We start from the raw sequence: 22,408 nt of genomic DNA, 5'->3' as shown, positions 1-22,408 counted from the left end.
GACCGGCGTGCCCCAGTGGCGCCAGCCTAGCTTTGCAGGCAGTCGACTTGGCGGGGAGCGGAGGGGGAAGCGACGGTCATGAGTCACCCAGCGGCCCGGGTGGAAGGGACCAGAGAGGGACGGGACGGTCGCGCGGGGGTACTTGACTGCTGTTTGGAGCGTGCTCTACAAATCAAAGAGTGTACATGATACGCTCTAACTGGAGCATGCCTGCAAGCACGCTCTAACTAGCGCATGCCTGCCAGGCATGCACTAACTAGTGCATACATGCCATGTACACGCTAACTGGAGCATACATTTACTGCATAAGGGATAGGGAGTTTTCTGCATCAGGAAGCGTGTACATGGCATGTATGCTCTAGTTAGTGCATGCTTGGCAGGCATGCGCTAGCTAGAGCGTGCTTGCAGGCATGCACCAGTTAGAGCATACTATTTACACTCTTTGATTTGTAGAGTGGACTTTAGAAAGTGGGACAGTGCGTAACAAAATTTTGAATTTTAACCCGTCTTCTCAAGACCACTTTACTGCACCATTCATGGCCGTGTCGGTTAAAAATCGGTTACCTCCTTACAAACAAGAGTCAGTTCACAATCACATTTCATTCGGGAGTCCCCCATGGCCTTAAATATTGGTGTCCGTAACTAACCACCCCCTCGTACCTCCCAAGGTGTGAACCAGATTCTCGTAGGCACCTTAGCACGAACGTTAATGCACTTTATGATCTACTTGGCCTCGGTGCGCTGCGCTGAAAACAGTACACTCTAAATGTCTTACAAAGAAATTTCCCATAATACGAAGGAAATGGCGCAAGCATAATACGAAGGTGGTTTTTCTTCGTATTACGAAGGTTTTTCTTTGTATCTTACATTGAAAAAGCTAAAAAGATTCGTATATTCCTTCGTAATATGCTTGCGCCGAATCCACTGTAACATACGAATAACGGGTCAACTTTCATTGTAAGACATTGAGAGTGTACATACACACTGTGAAAATTTGAGTCGTCACTTGATGACAATTTCAAGGCTAATTTTCCTTACAAGGATGTCATCAAGTCAATTGATGACATTGTTGTCACGCCCATGCAATTAGTATAGGAGCTTTGATGAAAATGTCATCAATTTGTGACAAGATTGTCATCATTTCAAAGTGATGACCATGTCACGTTTTTGTCATAAAGTGACAACAAATTTTCACAGAGCAGCAAGACCTCAATATGTTTTATTGCATGTCCGAAAACTCTTAAAGCGTCTGTTGATAAAAAACTACAAAATTACAATGAGGGTGAGCAGCGTTGTAAAAAGAGGGGAAAATGAACCACGAAGGAATGGAGTAAAGACCACATTTTATTACAAAGCTTGGAACTCAGAATTAAAACAATTTCAAACTGCCACGTGCAAACAAATCAAAAACTTGCGTGCGGTGCAAATTGATGTAAAACTCGGATGCGGAGCAAATTTGTATAAAACTTGAATGAAAATCAAATCATTACAACGCTTTCGTTTTAAATCACCGTCCAGGACAAGGGAAAGTAATGTGAACAGTTGGTTTAAAATCGACAAGTACATGCAATACAAGTTGATAAAATCTGAATGGGTATGGTTCAGATTAATGTGGAACTCAAATCATACTAAAACTTACGTCACAATTCAACACATGCCTAATGCAAGCTATAATATTTTTTGGGCTAAAATGGACAGGAAGATGTCATGACATTAAATCAAAAACTTAGACTAAAAATGGCACACAATGTAATGCAAACTCAAATAAAACCTTACTTAAAAACAACATGAATTTAAAAAAATCAAACTCCTCATGCAATGCGGACATAAAACCTGGGCCTTGGCACTGAATTAATTAATAAATGTTTTCATAAACAGTATGTGACCTAACAACCGACCACATGGTGACGCTGCAGGACTTCACAGCTCGTGGAATCGGTCCTCGCGGACGTTCTTCGTGCAGCCGGTGCACACCACTGCCACCGCAGCACCCAGCACTGCCCTGATGGCGGCTAGCTGCACCCGGCAGTCCACCTCGCCGTGGACGAAGGACGCGCTCCTCCACAGCACGACGCGGCGCAGGGCAGGCAGCGCGCCGCCCCGGAACACGGCGCTCAGGTCCGTGCAGGCGTAGGGGTAGTGGTCCTCGTAGCCGGGCGGGCCGCGCGTGCCGGCGCAAACCACCAGCTCGCGCAGCGAGTGAGCGTGGCCGCGCACCAGCGAGGCCAAGGTGGCCTTGGGCATGTAGGCGCGCACCCAGTGCAGGCCGCCGGGGTGGCCCGCGGGCAGCGGCGGCAGCGAGATGGGGTTGGCGTAGAGGTCGGGGTCGCAGGCCACGTACAGCCGGCGGAGGCGCGGCATGGCGTGGATGACCGACAGGTGCTCCGCCTGCACCACGCGCACGTGCAGCGCCTCCACTGTCGGCGCGGCCGCACGCAGCAAGGCCATGTTCCACGCCGGGTCGATGGGGCACCACAGGCTGCTCAGTCGTCGCACCTGCAACAGCAAGCTCGGTGAGGACCGCTTCAGTGGCACTGAAAACTTTAGGGAGCACTAAGCACACTTACGCAGAGCACTTAAGTGTGAGCTGATACCTTAGTTTTCAGAGTGCCTCGTGAAAAGAGAGGACGCCTTAGGGGCCGCACGATCAAAGGACAAGTACAAAAGGGCCCAAAATGACCATCGAAATGGAACCAAACACACATTGGAGATGCGAACACACTGTAGCGCGCCGTCGACCGCCCCCTCTATCTCATGTTCAATTTTGACCATATAGAGTAAATTGCAAGGAAGAAATAAACACTAAAAACCTAACTGTCTACTTAGAACACAAATGCATGCTTGCAAGTACACACTTACAAATGGGTCATTCTACAGAAATGTTACAATTTGATGTCCCTGCTCTTTTGTGACGAAACGGTTCCTCCTAGAAAGACGCGGTTTGCGCAGTGAGATGGTGATTTTTGTGCTTCAAAATGATCCACTATTGGGTTTGAAAGTTTCTGAGGTTTTCAGATGGCTGAGGCCTCCGAAAGGTGCAAAGTGTAAACTCCGTGGCTGCACTGAAATTCCAAACGCTATGAGTATTGCACGTGTGGTGCAATGCGTCGACATATCGCACCATACGTGCAATGCCTCAGCCATATTGCACCTTAAGTGCAATGCATCCCGAAAATGCCCTATGCTAATGCATGGGAATAGGGAGGCATTGCACTTCATGTGCAATGCTTTTGCATTGCACCAATTGACGCTATACTCATAGCGTTTGGATTCTCAGTGTGTCCCGATGCGTGGTTCACTGAGTTTGCGCCTCTCGTACGTCCAAACGAGACGCAGGACAACCATTCCCGACGGCTCTATTTGCTAAGGCACTTTCATACTTTAACTTAATCCCACTGACTTTAGTAAAAAGTTTGAAGCTTTGTGCCTGCACAGAATTAACTTTTGTCCCGAAGTTTTTACTTCCCTAAAATCAACATGTGCACTGTAACGAGTTTGGCGCTATAGCAGACAAACGGAACGTCGCAGCCTTAATCTGAAGACTGCGATGGATTCCGGATGAAAAAACACATTTAGCCACCAAGTTTGAAGAATGTGATTCCAATGGCCAGCACCTGATTGGTACCCAAATTTCAAAAAGAGGGTTGCGTATTTTTTTTGTATGTAAACTCCGTACCCGATTTGCCACGGACCCCCTGTGGGTCAAACTTTCAAAATGTGGATAAAAACAATGCTTTGGTGGTCCTTTAGTCAGCTGTGTATGCGCGTTCTACTGTTCCAACTCAAACGGCTGCAATCCAGGTATTTGCTTCAAAATGTAAACTCCGTAGGCGTCAATTAATGTAAACTCCGTAGACATTTCCCCTATGATTTCTGGGGAAAAAAATTTTTTTCTCGAAAAGTGTGACGCTTGATATTGTTTCACATTATGCATGCCGAAACAAGAAAAACAAGCCCAATATGAATGAAATCGGACAACTTTTAATTTTTCACAGTTCTAAACGTGAAATTGTAACATTTCTGTAGAATGACCCAAATGCTATGCGTTTGTGTGTACTTGCCTAGCAAACAATTGTAAGTGTGTACATGGCCAAGTGCCAAGTATGTGTTTGTAAGTGCGCACTTGCAAGCAAGCATTTATACATGTAAGTGTACTAAGCAGACAGTTAGGTTTGAAGTGAAAGCATACGTTGAAAATGCTATCATTACATTGGAAACACAAACAGAGCATGCTAAAATGTAGGCAAGTGTCCTTCATTAAACAAATGGAGTCAACGTTGTAATTCAATCGACGTATAAACTCACCCCTTTCCTCAAAACCTTCTGGGTGATATCCTTCTTTTCAGATGAGTAGTCGACTACCTTAGCACCAGGTGCCGGCCATGGGTCAAACAAGTGGTCAACCACGAGCCAATCGTCGTCGTCAGAGGCTGCAGGATTTACGGGGAGATTCCGGTCCTTTCCTTCCGCCCCCTTCGTGGCGACATCGCCTTCGCGTGCCGCAGAGTTCTGGATAGCTGCCTCCGACTTCTTCCTTGTCTTCTTCTTTAGCGCCTTAGGTGGTGCTCGTGCTATGTCAGAAGACTCCCCAACTGAACAAAACATTAATGTTTACTTTCATTAATTATCAAAAATAACGCAGCACTCTCATTCCAGGAACGTGACATCACGTTGAAACGAACGTGACATTTCGTTTGGGTGTGAATTGGCCAAAAATCAGCTTGTTCACATTCAAACGAACGTGACACAATGCTCAAACGAACGTGACGTTTTGTCACGTTCGTTTCAACGTGATGTCACGTTCCTGGAATGAGAGTGTGCTTATAGGAAGCTTGAGAACATAACTATTAACACGCTACGACCGGTAGCATCCCATGAAACTGCGATTTCAGAAACAAATCTGGCTTTTTAGTGCGATATTAATTGTGTTCCTTAACACCTACGCGTCGACGTGAAATTAAAGAGATGGGAAATCGCGGCAAGGGACCGTTCGCACCGGCGTGAAGGTGTTAAAACTCGGCCTTGTGTAAACGATTGGATTTGAAACGACTCTCTCAATTTCCCCGACTTGATTCAAAGTTGCGGAAAACCTAATTTACGAGAGTCAAAGCTTCCTCATGATTGGAACATCGTGCCTTCAAGAAAAGCACCCTTAAAACCTTACGAAGTATTTTGTGCATACCTACGTACAAACTAATTTACTTTGTTCAACGAAGAATAAAGTTGGTAAATTACGAAGTATTTCCTTTGTAAGCTTATGTATGCTCAAAATACCTTGTTCTTACAAACTGCTTTGCTGCCTGAAATAGTTTGTAAGATTTTCTCAAAGAGTGAATGTGGGTCGAGAGCAAATAAATTTTTAACAACATTCTGCTAAAATAACCAACGCAACAACCAGCTTCGTGTGTGTAACGGAGATATTTCAATAACCGAAACACCGGTTTTGAATTCAAGTAACTATCGTCCGAACTTGCTCACGACACAACCGTCGATACTTTCAGCACACAGTCGAACCTTCAGACGAGGCTCAAGGTAGAACACTTACCAGACTGCTGTTCTGGTTTCAAGTCGACCTTCTCAACTTCAGCGACATGTCCAACCATGAGTGAACATTCGTTAGAGAAAGCTGTAGAATTTCCGGAGCTTTTCTGGTCGTTTCCGTCAGTATCGTTGCGGAAGGATCCGCCGTCTGGTACCGAGCTGGACTGCTTCCTTTCCTTCTTAGGTTGCTTGGGCGACTCCAACGGCGCAACTCCACCCGCCACTGGAAGGAACGAAAAAGGAGAGTTCATCCTAAATTCCAAACTATGGGCTTGAAAGTGATCACAAACATTGTGCATCGACTAATTATTAAATCCGAGAAGCGTGATTCGAAGCTAATTAATTCTTCGAACATTATCTGCTTGAGAAATTTAAACACGGTTTGAGAGCAAAGAAAGTTTTTCACCGTGCTGCTTGGTCAAAATATAAACCGACGTCAGGGGGCGGCAACGGCCTAGGAGGCGCGTGAAGCCATGCGCGAGTAAAGTGCAGGGGTTACTTATTTTGCTTCGATCGTAACATCTAGACCGTTGATTGCAAAACGCTTTGCACAAATCGAAAGAGCACAAAATTTGGGGCGCATTAGGCCTAGTAGCCTGCCCGATACTTCCAATTCAACCGAACACAAGGGCGAAATCATTTACATCAACATGGCGCATTCGAGTTTTTTTCCTAATTTTATGATTTTTGCGTTTTTTGGTGTTTTTACTGCACCTTAATATTAGGTAAGGGAGGAGTTTCGAGAAGGGTAATTAGCCTAATGCACCCTAAATTTCAAGCCCTTTCTATCGGTGCAAAGTGTTTTGAAAAGCACAGTCTAGTTTTCATAATCTCGAACAAGTGCGCAACCTCTGCACTGACGGCGCGAGCATCGCTTCACGTTCTCCCTAGGCCGTTGCCACCCCCTGCCGACGTACTACGCGACTTGACGTAATGAAACGAGTCCCTGTTAAATATTTGAACTAATTCCGACGCTTAAAAGGCGTGCAGACCTCCTTACCAAAGCCATGAAAGGAACTTTCACAACCCAGAACACGGTAAACCATCTCCTCAAGGCTTAGCAGGCCGTCCGTGGAACAGGCCGACATTTCTAAGGGATTGACCGATGTTTCCGAAAATCCCAGGAGATGGATTCACGGCAGAAAACTCACCATAGTGCTGTTCAAGTCTGCAGCCGACGTTGTCAACCACAAGATTGTCCTTGCTGACTGGGCATGCTGGATTTTCCGAGGGAGTCTGGTGGTATTCTTGAGCACTTCCTAGTGGACCTGACCCATCAGGGACCACGGAGTTCCGGTCAATCCTCTTAGTCTTCTTCTGCATTCCTTTCTGCAGTTCCTTGGGTGATGCTGTGTCGAGCGACTCAATGGTTGCAATTACACCCGCCACTGAAAGAACCGAGCGGGCGGTTTACCTTCAAATTCTAAATACTCATGGGATACAGGGAACGTGCTGTTAACAGTTTTGAAGTGAAAGTGGCCACTAACTAAAAGGAAAGCACCCATATCATGATGCGAGAAATATGACTGGCAGCTAACTGATTGTTCGAACATCGTCTGCTTTAAAAATTGAAATTCGAGAGCAAAGAGAAGGTTCACCATGTGCTGCTGCGTCAAAATAATAAAAACAAAACCGACGCACAAACCGGTGTGACGAACAGGGATCCTGAACTTGCCTCAGAAGGACATCATAACACGGTAAAAATGTTTCCCGGTTTTCCCAGGAAGCTGGTAAAGACATGGGCGATTTCCAGAGAGTGCCTGGGAAAACCAGAAACCGTTTTTACCAGGAAGGTTATCCTAAGAGTTAAAGTTATAACCCGTAACTTCTCACTTCTTTTGGAAAGGATAAGTAATTTTTCTTGTTTCTTGAATTTGTGAGGAGTTAGTTGGGAAGAAAGTCCGCACCCTTAACCTTTGGCGAAGAGCCCTGCTGACGAATTGAAAAGAGTCTGGTTTTCATATTTGAACCACCAAACATCAAGTTTAAACACGTTCCTGATGAACTGAAAACCTCCTCACGACAGCACTACGGAACTGCCACTACCCAGTCGATAACTCACCAGATTGCAGTTCTAGTGAGTGGTCGACCTTTTCAGCATCAGTGACGCGGTCAACCACAAGACCATCTTCGCTGACAGGACCTGCTGGGCTTGGAGAGGGCGTTTGGAGGTTTTCTTCAGCACTCTTCTTTAGGCCTTCCCCTTCAGAAACAGCGAAATTCTCGTCAATGCCTTTGGCCTTCCTTTTCCCTTTCTTCTTGGGGGCCTTGGGTGGAGCAGAGTCGAGTGACTCCAACGGCCCAACCGCACTCGTCACTGAAAGAAAGGAAGAGGACAATTTACCTTCAAGCCCAAATCCCCCAATCACACTTCTCTAGAAAACAAAAGAACAGTTCGGTTTGGTAGTGTCCACTGGCAAATCAATTGCAAAAGCCGGTCGGATAAATCAACTTCAACAGCGTGAGTGAATAAAATGCGGTTGAAAAGCGTTAAAAAGTTTCTCCGAGGGTTTCACGATGTGCTTTACATCGAGGTAAAAACCGAAACAACACACTCAAATTCGGTTTTTGTTTAGTGACTTATTGAGGTTAGTGCGCGTTATTAGGCGTTAAGGAGAGTAGCGTGCTACAACAAAGTGTTTTCTGCATACATAAGCTTTGCAAAGAAATTTCTTGGGAATTGTGAAGTAATTCTACCTACAACAAACAGAAGTTTGTACTCTACACATGCTCAAATGACTCCACAGGTTTCAGTAGTGTAGATTGAGCACCCAGCCGACAACTCACCGGATGACTGCGGGTCCAGGATGGAGATCCACTTGTCGAGGAGATGAACCATCTGGCCGTCGTCCCGGCCGTCCTGGATGCTCATGGCCCGCACGGCCTTGACCGTGGCGAGCAGGTCGTCGGCGCCCATCCCGGCGGCCGGCCCGTGCTCCTTGAGGAAGTGGAGGACGGCCTCCACGAGGTTGGGGGCGCAGCCCCACACGGCGCACAGGTGCAGCACGGAGCGGCCGCGCTTGTCGCGCTGCAGGGCGCTGCAGTGCCTGCCACGAGTCGCCCCGGCACGCTGCAGCAGCTCTCCCTCGCGCCGCAGGAGGTACTTGACCACGGCCGGCGAGCCGCACCACAGCGCGCACAGCAGGGCCGTCCAGCCCGACTCGTCGGCGCACTGCACCAGCGACAGGGACTGCCGGACCTCGGCGGCGTCCTTGGGCAGCTCCGCCGGCACCAGCAGCTGTGCGGACAGTGGGCATGCACATCGATGAAGCCGACATACACAATAAACTTCGTACATTCACTACAAACCTAACTGTCTACTAAGTACACACTTACAAATGCATGCTTGCAAGTACACACTAAACAAATGCATGCTTGCAAGTCGAGGGGTCCACCACTCGGGGAATCATGTGTACATCGTGTCCGGGAGTCATCCGGAAATCGTCCGGGAATCATGGGAATCTCAGTAATCTTACGGGAATCATGGGAATCACGAGAATCACTTCCGAATCACGGGAATCTTGCGGGAATCGCAGGAATCATCAAAAAATCGTAGCAATCGCATAGAAATCTCTTCGGAATCATGAGGAATCTGAAATTCATGCGAATCTTCTGCAAATCATGGGAATCTTGGGAATCATAGGAATGGGAATCAAGATAGTGACGTGAAAATCGTGTGAAAAACCGCCAGTTGCGCCTCTGACAGGTATCCTTCAGGCTGAAGTCAGATTTTTGGGTCTGTTTTTGCTTTGAACAAAATATTTACCATGCTCGGGAATCACGCAAGAATCGCGGGAATCACTCGGAAATCGCGAGATTCATTCGGAAATCTTGAGAATCACTCCAAAATCATGGGAATTAGGGTCAGTTGGGGTAATAATGGGACACTGGAAACTTGGGGAAAAATGGGACACTTTCTAAACTTGACGAGTTTTGGCATTTTAAAACGTCCTACAATGACATAGTTGTGCTGAAAATGTTCTTTGAGGTGTCTAGTATTCCATTTTTCATTCGGCGGGACAATGACTGCTCATAGAAATGAGAATTAAGAAATCAAGCAAAACATGGCAATTATGGGTTTTCTAAAGGTTGGAAAAATTTGCCGCAGAGGTCATCTAATTAGAACACTACAGAACTCCCCATAAACAGAAAAGTTAAGTATAATAGTGTGTTGGAAAGCTAAAAGAACGAGGATTTCGATCCACCAACTCATTTTGACATCAATGCATTCGTTAACTTGCAATTGTAGAATTTTCCTGTGGGGTAAAAATGGGACACCACTTTGGGTAAAAATGGGACACTCCTGGGGTAAAAATGGGACACTTGGTTAATGGTAAATTGTGGCCTTTGGGGAGAAAATTTTCAAAGTTGTTTGAATTGACATCTCTGAACGGAAATAGATAGGCCTCGACAATACAAACAAAAAATGTCAACACATGCTATGGGTTTGGACGGATATTTAAAAAGTTAATGGGCTTTGAAATTAACAAATAGTCGCAAAAGGTCAAATTGCACCCAAGTTCTTTGGAAGCGCAATGCCTCTTCATTTTTCATCCGAACCGGTGGCATGTGATGACATTTATTGTTCCTCGTGTTGAGACGGATCGAATTTTATAAAGTGGTGTCTATTTGGAAAACTTTGAGGCCTGTTTTACCTCTGCTAAGCCCTTGTCCCATTTTTACCCCAGCGTGTCCCATTATTACCCCAAACTTACAAGTCCGAATTTTCACAGTTTATTTTACACAACTGCAAAATTCAATGACTTTTTGATCTTATTTTAACGCCAAATGGTGTGGAACAGAGTAGCCTATCCTTTAAAAGCATTAGAAACACTCCAACTCGCCATTGTTGAGTTGTGGAAACCTTATTATTCAAACTGTCCCATTATTACCCCAACTGACCCTACTTGGGAATCGCAGGATTCGTAGCAATCATGTGGGAATCATGGGAGTCTCGGGAATCTCCTGGGAATCCTGGGAATCCCAGGAATCTCGGGAATCCGGAATCATGTGTACGCAAAAATTCGGAGTGGTGGACCCCTCGTTGCAAGTACACACTTACAAACGCATGCTTGACGCATGGAGTTATACGGCGTCAAGCATGCGTTTGTAAGTGTGTACATGCAAGCATGAATTTGTAAGTGTGTACGTGGCCAAGCATGCATTTGTAAGTGTGTACTTGGCCAAGCATGCATTTGAAAGTGTGTACTTAGTAAACGGTTAGGTGTTAGCTTTACACAAACTTGATCATACGTCTAAAAATGCACGAATTTGTGCTCGACTAAACAGGCAAGTGTGTGTTATCGCGCACGAATTCATGCGTTTCACGCGTACGCTCAATTTTGTGCGAATGCTACTTACGAAGAGAGTTACAGTAATTTGGTGTGGGAAGGCACACCCAACCAAGCATATGTCTGAGTCCCGCGAATTTTATAGTCATACATATATGCACTACTGGTGTCAAAAGAGCCATTATCACCAAGTGCCTGCACACTAAATTGCGACATAGCTTGTTTTTAATGTATTCACTGGTGAGACAAAGGCATGAATATTATTCCCTTTAAGGGCGTACAGGATTTACCCCTGGAACGGAGTGAATCGTAGGCATTTGAAAGGGCATTAAAATTTTGCTTAAAAGTCTGCTCCAGATGGCATTAAACGATCTACGTCCTTTCAGGGCGTATAAGAATGGTCACGCCTTAAAGTCCGTAGTTTTTACGCCTTCTACACAAATTCATGCATTTGAAAACGCATGGACAATTTCGACGCATCCTAGTAGAATAATCCTAGGTGCAAGAGCAGATCCAAGACAATCCTTACTTTGAGAAAAGACCGCTTTTCACACCATGTGCAGTTAAATAGCTCTATAGACACTAATAGTTAGGACACGGAAATCTATATGGCTAGTGTATGCGTACCTTGACGATGCCGAGGTAGCCGTTGAGTGCCGCAGCGTGGAGTGGAGTCCACGCGACAGCGGTCCGCGGCCACCGCGCGCCGCGCTCTAGCAGGAAGCCGACGGCCTCTGCGTTGCCGAACAAAGCGGCCTGAAGCAGCGGATTCACCGGGATTCCCTTAGACGGCTGAGCGTTGACGTCCGCCCCTTCTTGGACTAGCAGTCGCACCACATCCAAGCGGTTCACACGGAGCGCCAAACCTAATGGGGACATGAGCTCCCCGCGCCCAGTGCGCAGCGAGTGGCCCTTGGGGATGCGCCCCAGGATGGCGCGCACGACGTCCAGGGAGCCGCCGTAGACGGCAAGGTGCAGGGCCGTCATGGCCAGAGGGTTCCTCCGAGCCGTCGGTTCAGCCCGTCTAGCAAGCAGGGCGTTCACGCTGTGCTCCGCGCCCACCATGGCCGCCAGTTCAAGCAGGCTCAGTTTGTCCTGACGCTCCCGCAACGGGCCCAGGTCCAAGGGACACTCCCGCAGGAACACGTTGATGACGTCGGAGTCGCCGCCTTCGAACACCTCCGAATGGAACTCCCGCACCGCGGCGGCCCAGCGGCGGGCAGGCGTCCGCCGCCTCACTTCTTCCAGCAGCACCTGGAGAAACAAGAGGGCAACGTAATAAGCGACTGAGCTCGACACCTCCTAATAACTATGAATTCTTACATTTAACACGTTGACTGCGACGGGGCCACATGAGTGGCCCCACCACTTATTCCACAATGGCGACGGGTCCACATGCGTGGTCCCACCAGTCCTAAAGCCATTGCGGGTCATGTTTGGTCATTGGGACCACCACCTTTCTCGCCTGGGACCACAAGACCCTCACCGACAACACTCTCGCGTCGCGGCTGGATCGGGTGCAAAGTGGGGCCACACGCGTGGCCCCACCGCCCCGTAGGAAAGTTCACCTGTGGCCCCACCGTATCTCGGCCATTTCTGGTCCGATTTCGCTCGGAGTGGGCTCAAACGATTCGTGCGGACCAGGCCAACGTCCTCCACGCCACGAATTACGAGTCCGTGGCCCCGCGGGGCCACACGCGTGGCCCCACCGTATCTCGGCCATTTCGTGTCGCAGACCCAGGTTGCGACCACTCGTTGAAAAGGTCTTGTCATTTTGAACTCGAATCAACCATAAAAAAATTTCTTGGACGACCCCCCTTTTCCCAGTATACAGTTTTTTGATCGATATACTGGAAAAAAGGGGGTCGTCCAAGAAATTTTTTTTATGGTTGATTCGAGTTCAAAATGACAAGACCTTTTCAACGAGTGGTCGCAACCTGGGTCTGGGACACGAAATGGCCGAGATACGGTGGGGCCACACGTGTGGCCCCGCGGGGCCACGGACTTAGTGTACATGGCGTGGATGGCATAGTCCGTGCGAATCGTTTGAGCCCACTCCGAGCAAAATCGGACCAGAAATGGTCAAGATATGGTGGGGCCACGCGTGTGGCCCCGCGGGGCCACGGACTCGTACTTCATGGCGTGGAGGACGTTGGCCTGGTCCGTACGAATCGTTTGAGCCCACTCCGAGCGAAATCGGACCAGAAATGGCCAAGATACGGTGGGGCCACGCCTGTGGCCCCGCGAGATAAATACAGAAAATCCCGCAGTGGCGACGGGGCCACGTGAGTGGTCCCACCCTTCAAATTTTGAAAATCGGCCTCGCCACACGGGAATCACTGGTCCAAGACCCCGTCGCAGTCAACGTGTTAAACGAGTGACACCCCTTAATCTGACAACCTACAAGTGAACCAATAAGTGCGCGCTTCGCGCACTTAAATCTTACACATTCACTGCGAGAAAAAACTACAGAGAATCCTGTTAATTTTTTCACAGCGTCGCTCTGTACCTAAAACTACAGTGATCTCTGTCTTTTAAAAGACGGAGCTCACCGTTGTTTTTTGTGTTCATCTCTCTGTTGTCCGAGCGGCCAATGCCACATCGGGACGGCATGGCCAAAGCCTCATAGGTCACCGTTGGGTCCCCGAGGACGTCGACGGGCACCTCACAGGGTCCCCGATGACGATGCGAGCATTTTAGAGCTAGGTTCCGACCATTCATTGAAAAGGTCTCGTCAAGATCTATTCGGATCAAGAATAAAAGAATTTTCTTGGTCAACCTCCTTTTATCAAGATCCTGATTGGTCAACTGGATCTTGAAAAAAAAGGGGGTTGACCAAGAATTTTTTTTATTCTTGATTCGAGTAGATCTTGACGAGACCTTTTCAATGAATGGTCGGAACCTAGGTCTAAAATGCTCGCATCGTCATCGGGGACCCTGTGAGGTGCCCGTCGACGTCCTCGTGGACCCAACGGTGACCTATGAGGATTTGGCCATGCCGTCCCGATGTGGCATTGGCCGCTCGGACAACAGAGAGATGAACACAAAAAACAACAGTGAGCTCCGTCTTTTAAAAGGCAGAGATCACTGTAGTTTTAGGTACAGAGCGACGCTGTGAAAAAATTAACAGGCTTCTCTGTAGTTTTTTCTCACAGTGTTTAGCGAGTAGTAGTTCAAGCTTTACGCTTGACCTAAAAAACAACGCAGTAATTTAATGCGAAAAAGTAAAGCGTAAAGATGCAAGAAATAAAGCGCATTCGAGCACAATTTCACGCAAGTGCAACACCGCGAACAAACTGGTACACGGCAAAAGTACCGCCTGGGATTCCCAGGCGGTGCCTGGAAAATAGGCCCTTTTCCCCATGATGCGCCTGGGAATCCCAGGCGGTACTTTTGCCGTGTACCTACGCATTAAGCGCGTCATCTGGAACCAAGAAGTTCACTCACGTGGAATGCGACTGCGTGTCCGGAGATGGCGGCCGCCCCGATGGCGTCCAGACACTCCTGGTCCGAGGGCCGCGGGCGCGCGCGAGGGCCGAGGAGGAATCTCACGGCGTCGGCGTGGCCGCCCCGCGCAGCCAGCCTCAGGGGGGTCACTGCGTCCCCGCCCACGGCCTCGCACGTGGCGCCCGCCTCCAGCAGCACCTGCAGCACCTCCACGTGGCCGTGCCAGGCCGCCCAGTGCATCGGCTTGCGGCTGTGCAAGTCGAGGGCCGAGTGGTCCGCGCGCCACGGATGGCCCACCAGCAGGCGGACCACCTCGGCTCGCCCGGCGATCGCCGCCCTGCTCAGCGGGGTCTGGAATCTGCTGTCCAGCGCCTCCGCTGCAACATCGATGGGAAAAGTTCTTTTAACATAAACTGCCATCGTCTGTACACTGGGGGGCGTTATACTCACACTGCAAAAAATCAGTGTCAGACACGGAGCATGCTACGGCGTTCCGTATAGCCTCTCAAATGGTGATACGGACATCTGCCGTACCACTCCTCCCATAAGAGCCTGTGCTTTGTAAAGCGTAGTACGGAAATTTAACGGAAAATGTACCGCTAATTTTACACCGGAGGTTGCCGTTTCGGTTTTCCGTTTGTGAAAAAGTCCAAAATGCTCTACGGACAGTGAGGAACGGACGCTCCGTAACTCAAATTTCTGTAACGGATAAAGTGTAACGGCCAGTCCGTATCCCTACGGAGTGACCGTTCCATGCGTTTCGTCAGAGAACTTAGCGTTACGGTGCGTTCGTTCCTCACTGTCCGTAGAGCATTTTGGACTTTTTCACAAACGGAAAACCGAAACGGCAACCTCCGGTGTAAAATTAGCGGTACATTTTCCGTTAAATTTCCGTACCACGCTTTACAAAGCACAGGCTCTTATGGGAGGAGTGGTACGGAAGATGTCCGTATCACCATTTCAGGGGGTATACGGAACGCCGTAGCATGCTCCGTATCAGACACTGATTTTTTGCAGTGCAGGCGACTTTCGATTTCGGCTTGCCGGTAGGTCTAAAAAGTTCTTTATTTGTTCTTTACTTAGTGCCGAATTCAGATTCGTTTTGCGATCAGACTGCATCTATATCACCCTACCCGACGTCTTATATCTAAAAGCAGCGAAAATTAGTTTCTTTCCTTTTGATTTGCCCTCTTGAGTTCGGGGTGGCGGGCTGGATTGCTTTCACTCACACTAGAGACGATTTTTCCTACCACCAGAGTCCGTGTGAGCAACCCCATTTGAAGCCTAGGCCTAAAAACATGCTGAGATTTGGTGAAAAATTTAAACGTGCTACACGTGGGACAAAAACCGTCCTGACATCTAGAACGTATAACGTATACACGCCAAAATTTTAGGAAGTCGAGAGAAACGGCCGCCTCTTAAAAAGCACGCACCTGGGAGTCCCGCCTGCAGCAGCGCCTCGGCGACGGTGGCAGTGCTGGCCTCGTGGAGCGCCGTCCTGCCCAGCCAGTCCCCGGCGCGGGGCTGCACGGCCTGCGGGCCCACTGCCAGCAGCCAGCGCACCACGGCCACCTGTCCGGCCGCGGCCGCGGCGTGCAGCAGCGTGCGGCCCTGGGCGTCCCGGCTTGCCAGGTCGGCGCCGCCCTCCGCGGCCCGCGCCACGCCGGCCACGTCCCCGGCGCGCGCGCACTGGAACATGCCGCACTTGAGCTGCACCAGCCGCAGCAGCCGGTCGTGCTCCGACTTGGCCTCGTCCAGCGGCACGGGGCGCGGTTGCGCGCCGCGCAGCGCCTCAAGGGTGGGGGTGCGGTCGTCCACCTCGGAGGTCAGCATGATCCAGATGCCCTTGATCTCGGAGTCCGGGTCGAAGCACACCTGCAGGAACTTGTCGCCGTGGTTGAGGTAGTTCCGGAGGTGGCGCCCGAAGAGGCACGGCGCGAACAGGGTGGCCAAGGGCTGCCGCCGCTCTTGAGACTCGTGCCACGCCGACGCCAGGATCCGCACGGCGCCCTCGAGAGTGTACCGCGCGACCATGTCGTGCTGGTCGGGCAGAGCTTGAATGGCGGCCATTGCAAGGGCCACGTCTTCACTGGATGGCTTCTTCGCAGCGCCATCAGCCAGCGAGCTTTGGAAGGTGGCAATTTCTTCGCCACTTTGGGACAGGCGCCACAGCCTGGCGAACTTCGCCACATCTTCGCTGAAGGGCACGGTGGAGATAAGTTTACACAGCTCTGCCTGCTTTCCACCCGATGTGTGAGATGTCAAGAGTGAGCTTAACAGTGTTCTGCCTCCAAGACCATGGAGGAATCTTTGCCGGTTTAACCCTTTGCTGTGTTCTTTTGACTCTTTAAAGGGCTGGAAGACTGTTTTGGCGACCGTGGGGTTGCGACGGGAGATGGCGTCAAGGAGCCGGGACAACTCCGCTTGGATCGGGTTGATTCCACGAGCCTTGTACTTGAGCGTGCACGTCAGTGCCCGGATCAAATCACAGTGAGGGGCGCTGTACTCCCAGAAGCCTTTAAGAAGGTCCCACTCGGCGTCGTGAAGAAGGGCCCCGACTGTTTCCCAGATATTGAGCAGATCGGTCGCCATCCTCCTCTTCACTTCCTTGGTGGCGAGCTTCACAGCAGCGCTGCTCTCGGCGGCCCCGGCCGGGTGGGCCAGGCCGTTGCGGATCCTCGTCATGGTGGCCACCAGGTTCTCCGAGGCCATGGTCTCGATCAGCTTGCCGTAGCGGGCCGACAGGTTGGGAGACTCCCAGGAGTTCTTCATCCGCTCGCCGACGACAAACAGTGCCCGGTGGAAGGCGAGGCAGCCGCGCTGGCGGTAGTCCGCCTCCGTCATCCCCAGGGCGCCCATCGCGACGCCAAGGGCCTCCTTGATGGTCTTCAGCGACTCGTAGTCTCGGACCACAGCGCAGTCGCGGAACATGGCAGCCTTGCGCCGGTCCCCCTCGTCGTCGGAGGCATTCAAGCCAGCGAGGAAGGCGGGCCTGCTCACCGTCGGCGCCCTCGACAACTTCGCCATCTTCCGTCCGGAATGCTGCGTCTTGAGCACGGCCAGGTGCGCCCGGAAGTCCCGCAGGTAGCGGAGCACAGTGCTGACCGTGGCGAACACGAAGGCCCACGACTCGTACACGGTGTGCGCCTCGATGAAGGAGACGAGGACGAACTCCACCTCTTCCCACGGAATCTGGACGTAGGTGCTCCTGAAGCTGGTCTTGACGGCCCGCAGGGCGAGCGCCGAGAGCGTGGCCAGGATGAGGCACTCGTCGTCCACGCCCTGCTCCGGGTGGCGCCCGCCCCTGCGCGGGCCTGCATTGCACGTCTCCAACAAGTGATCCAGCTTTTCCTCCAGCCGCGCCGCGTACTGCTGCAGCAGCTCCAGCCACGCCCAAGGGTCGAAGGGCACGCTGGAGCGGCCTGCCTCCGCTGCCTTGAGATTCGCAACCATGCCGCGGTAGAACAGGAGAAACAGAGTGCTCGTCTCAATCTTGCCGTCGACTCTCCGCGGCAAACGCAGAGCGGCGACGGCGCTCGAAGCTTCGCACAAACTTTGTTCCAGCTTCGCGACACTCTCGTCACTAGTCAAACCGGTGAGGATGGGCATCCCGGGCACAAACCGGTGGTCACGGAGAAGGAGGAACAGGGCCCGGCGCAGGTCTCTCTCGCGCACGTCTCGCCCCGCCTGGACGTCGATCAGCACCGTCTCCAGGTTCTTCAAATAGGGCCGCCGCAGTTTGTCCCACCTGAAAGCAGCCCACCGCCAAGTCTAGAAGTCTGACAACAAAATAAAATACTATGAAGTTTTCTGCGCATACACTGAGATTCCAAACGCTATGAGTATAGCACGTGTGGTGCAATGCATTGAGATATTGCACCATACGTGCACACTGTCATTCATTTAGCGATACTTTTACTACAAATTTTGGCGATAAAACCGAGTTTGCGATTCCCACGATTTATCGCATCCTGGAGTGCGATCACTTCGTTATTGCACTTTTTTGCAATAACCACCCCATCATTTAAGCGATAATAGAGCGTTTTGTCGTAACTTTTATCACATTTTTTTCTGCGATAACTTTTTATTACATTTTCTTTGTAGTCATTATCGCAAAAATGTGATACTTTACTGCAAAATTTTGCTACAAATTTTTTTGTTGCAGATATTTAGTTGTCATAGCAAAAAATGTGATAAGTTTTTATTGCAAAATATAGACAGTGGTTATCGCAGTTTGAATAACAGTGCAATGCCAAAGCCATATTAAAAAGCACCTCACAAGTATACTGGGTATGTGCAAAAGTCAATGCAGAGAAGAGCGCAGTTGCGACTCAATTAGGAACCTCTAGATGTAACTGTAGCCAAATCGATATAATTTTTAACTCACAACTACACTGTCAAAATTAATGTTCGGAATGAACAACGGATCCTTCGGAAAAAATGCCAACAGTTCCTTTGTTCATTTACGAAGGCCTTCGTATATGAACAAAAACCTTCGTAAATTTTTTGAAGGACCTCTGTCTATTATACAAGCACAATGTAAATTTACGAAGCACCTTCATAATTCTACGAAGATCCGTCGTAAATTGACAGGGAACCTTCGTTAGAAAACAAAGGACTTTCGGGACTTTACAAAGAACCTTCGTTATTGAAAGGTCTGCAATTAACAACGGATCCTTCGGCAAAAAAAAATTGCCAGCAGACAGAGGCAAGTTTAACCTAATTAAAATTGAGGCGTCGTTTGAAGTCTTGTAAGGACTATAAACGAAACTACTTGGATAGTGCATCCAGACTGCATTCGTAACTATGTTCCGGACTGCGATCCGACATCTAAATATTATCTTCGGTTTTTTTCTCTATTTTGACTGCTTTCAGAATTGCAGTTCGGGCACTACAGTCTGCGACTACAGTCTAAACTAAGTCAAAACTAAACTTCTGTCCACCCGGGCGACTCAAGACGCGTGTGACAAATTAGGTCTTTTGAACGGGATAGATCGTAAATATATTTACGTTCTATCCTAAAATGTTAATATCCGATGCAGTTCGGTGCTAATACATGGCAAAATTGTCATCCATAACGTAACATAAGTGTTACGACTTTAGTCGCAAATACACAGCCAATTTGTGGTATATTTTAATAGCGAATAACATCGTTTAAAGCGTACTCAATAATTTGAGGACAACTTCTATAGCTTGCTACGATCTGATATCGATGTTGAGGAGAGCGCACTTACCATGCTTTTTCGCAGCCCAATTCCTCCATTTTACTCTGCTTTTCCGATTTCTGTAAACAAGAGTAGAAGAATAAGTACATAAAAGAAACTGTCATTGAATGGATAGAATTAAGTTTCGTAAAAAAAAAGATTCCACCAAGAACACAAAATCATTGGGTAACTGCAAGGGGGAAATCCCTTATGAAAATGGCAGTTAGTAAGATAGAAGTGGCAGCAAGATTGACTTGCCTAACACCGCCTATTGACTCTGAAATCTCATGTGTGTACGTAGCATGCGTCACAGGTCGTTAAGGGACACAATGTATGAGGTTACATTGCGTAATCATGCCACGCATACTTGCTTAGGTGAAAAATCAATCGTGGGTCACGAATCGACCCATGGGTCACTTTAGCGACGTGCCGCTGCTAAGTCATGAATGACCGACTTGATTTCAATTTTGGTATTGGGTCTCCCCTCAACCTTCCTATGCCACCTGAAACGGCGCGGATGTCTGACCTAAGACTTGAACGCCACCTGTAAGGCAGCAGCACAGAAAGACCTTAAAAGTCGAAGGGGAAATTGGGCCTATCCTAGGACAAGAGAAAAAAAGGGACGTTTTTGAAACATTTCCAGAACAATCGAATTACGGAATCAAGGGGAACGCCCTTTCCACAGTAGGAGAATAAACCGCTTAACCACTGTGCTAAGATTTTTGTCAAGTATTTCTAACTTCTGTTAGCTTTCGCTGCCAGAGTGCACTCTGTAGCTCTCTGAAGCTAAGGATATTAGTTTCTTGTGCTAAGTCTCTCTTAGATTAGCAGGTTCAGCTAACTTGATTTTCTGCGTACTCGTACTGCCTGTCGTCCTTGGCCACGCCGGCGTACCCTGAACAGTCCCGTAAGTCCGCCTAGTACCTTTCTTTCCCCCTCTATGGACACATGGGCCGACCTCTTTACACAGGTCCTAAAAATTAGCGGTAAAAAACTACGCTCCGCACAGCGAAAAGTCTACAAAGCATCGTTTCATAATACGAAGCAAACGAAGGCGTCGGAAACTCAGCGAAGAATTGCTTCGTACTACGAAGCAAAGTCCTTCGGAAAGCATTTCCTCATGATAGGAAACCATTCTCCAATGCCTTGACAACACACCCGGCGTAACGTAAGGATCAACACATTGAATGCGACGATTCAAAACAAACAAGACAAATTGAGGTTAAAACCGCGTTCAGTCAAAAACTTTAGAATAACCATACGGCGTGCGAAGGGGTGAGGGGTCTGAGCCAGTGAGCCAGCGTAACGCCACGTCACATAAGCGGACCGACCGAGGGTGGACTGTCCAGAACTGCGCAACTTATCAATGGACGATCCCTAACCACGCAATTAAGCAAGGTACGCACCAAATGTTACATACAATTTTAAACGAGACGTTACAGTTGTTAATGCAGCTGAACTCTGCGTACCAATTTTGTTCGACAAACTGCACAAATTTCTCCGATTAAGAACAAAGTTGCGAGAAAATTTGTACAAAAAGTTCATCTGCACTAAAAACTGTGATGTCTTGTACAATTTGGCACAGATTCACACAGGATGTAAAAGAATGGGAGGTGAACACTGGTAAAACGAATGCGTAACTCTATGGTTGAGTGAATCATAAAGTTACGCTTGAAGACGGTGTGCTTGAAATGAAGCATACTCTGGAAATTTCCCCATGCATTCAGATAGGGGGAATCTGCACTGGTAAAACTAAAGCGTAGCATTAAGGGAGTATGGGGCGATTTGTAACAGGGGCGATTCGTAACAAATGCGTTTTTTAATTTAAGTGGAGGGAGCAGAGGAAAATCTGAGTATGGCCCCTCTTTCGCTTCAAGTACAGGGTCCTTCAACAATCGAAGCGGATATGATCGGTGCTCAGGTATAGTTTTGGAGGGCGTCTGAAATATAGGGTACACCGAAAACAGGCAAATCTTTTATTTTGAGTTCTAGGAAGTTGCAGTCTGAGGCTCCCCAGATATGAATCAGCATCGAAGTACCGTCCCCATGGGAACATGAACGTGGATGCGACGTAGAGGGGATGTTGACCGCCAACGTCGAATCGATGTGCATCATCGACTCGACATCGAGCCTTAAGTGACGCGCGAGGCGGCGTGGATGAGGGAACTCGCCCGTTCCACGCGCGATCTACGTGGACTAAACGTAGAGGTAGCAAGCTCTCCTGTCCACATTCCATCCACGTTGACTTCACAGCCCTCCACAGGTAGCTCCCCACGTGGATTCGGGGTGGATTACCCCCCCCCCCCCCCCCCCCCCCTCTTCCTTTCCCTCGTCCAGATCGGCTTTCATAGGAAGTGAAAAAAATTTTACACTACTTATTAAAAGAAGATACTTTTTGGCTGAGCGATAGCGAAGCCTGTTACTCCAGTGGGGTTGAAAAATTTTTCCTGTCTGTCTGTGTGTGTGTCTGTCTGTGTGTGTACACTACTCCTCCTGAACGGCTCGGCCGATCTGGCTGAGATTTTGCAGGCTTATTAGGTATGTCCTTGGCTCGACACACGCGAAATTTCACCATCCTAGCTCAACTGGTTCAGTTTTTATAGCCGAAAAACCCCTTTAAAACGGCAAAAAATCGAGTTTTCTGCAGGCAGATCACTTCTGTCTTAAAGTGGGGGGGTCGGGGGGGCTCCGCCCCCAGCATCCATCAGGGTAAAGAAACCGACGAGGGGCAAGCCATTTGCCTGCCAAAGGGCAGGCTAGCGCCGCAGGCCAAGGTAGGTACGCCAGGTGCGGATTGGAGGAAAAGGCAGCGAGACATCGCGAAGCCTGTTACGACAAGACGCGGTCTGGCGTAAACCTACCTTGTATTGCTAATTCACAGCACACACACATAGATCATTAAGATTACCCATATCTTTGGTTTGG

The 22,408-nt window shown here is 49.0% G+C and overlaps 1 protein-coding gene across 1 annotated transcript; it reads right to left on the bottom strand.

The window, feature by feature from the left end:
* Positions 1-1,326: 1,326 nt before the first annotated feature.
* LOC117644852 lies at positions 1,327-21,221 on the bottom strand. The gene is made up of 11 exons (XM_034384500.1): positions 21,186-21,221; positions 19,514-19,563; positions 15,713-18,027; positions 14,280-14,656; positions 11,460-12,086; positions 8,329-8,779; positions 7,604-7,858; positions 6,693-6,929; positions 5,546-5,764; positions 4,306-4,592; positions 1,327-2,496 (listed from the first exon to the last, which is right to left on the bottom strand). The coding sequence occupies exons 1-11, from the start codon at positions 21,204-21,206 to the stop codon at positions 1,921-1,923; spliced, it is 5,415 nt and encodes a 1,804-aa protein (XP_034240391.1). The 5' UTR covers positions 21,207-21,221; the 3' UTR covers positions 1,327-1,920.
* Between the last annotated feature and the right edge of the window lie 1,187 nt (positions 21,222-22,408).

This window comes from Thrips palmi, unplaced genomic scaffold (genome assembly GCF_012932325.1).
Source record: "Thrips palmi isolate BJ-2018 unplaced genomic scaffold, TpBJ-2018v1 HiC_scaffold_18, whole genome shotgun sequence".
Lineage (NCBI taxonomy): Eukaryota > Metazoa > Arthropoda > Insecta > Thysanoptera > Thripidae > Thrips > Thrips palmi.
Note: the sequence above shows the minus strand (reverse complement) of the source record. Positions and strands in the feature narration are given on the sequence as shown.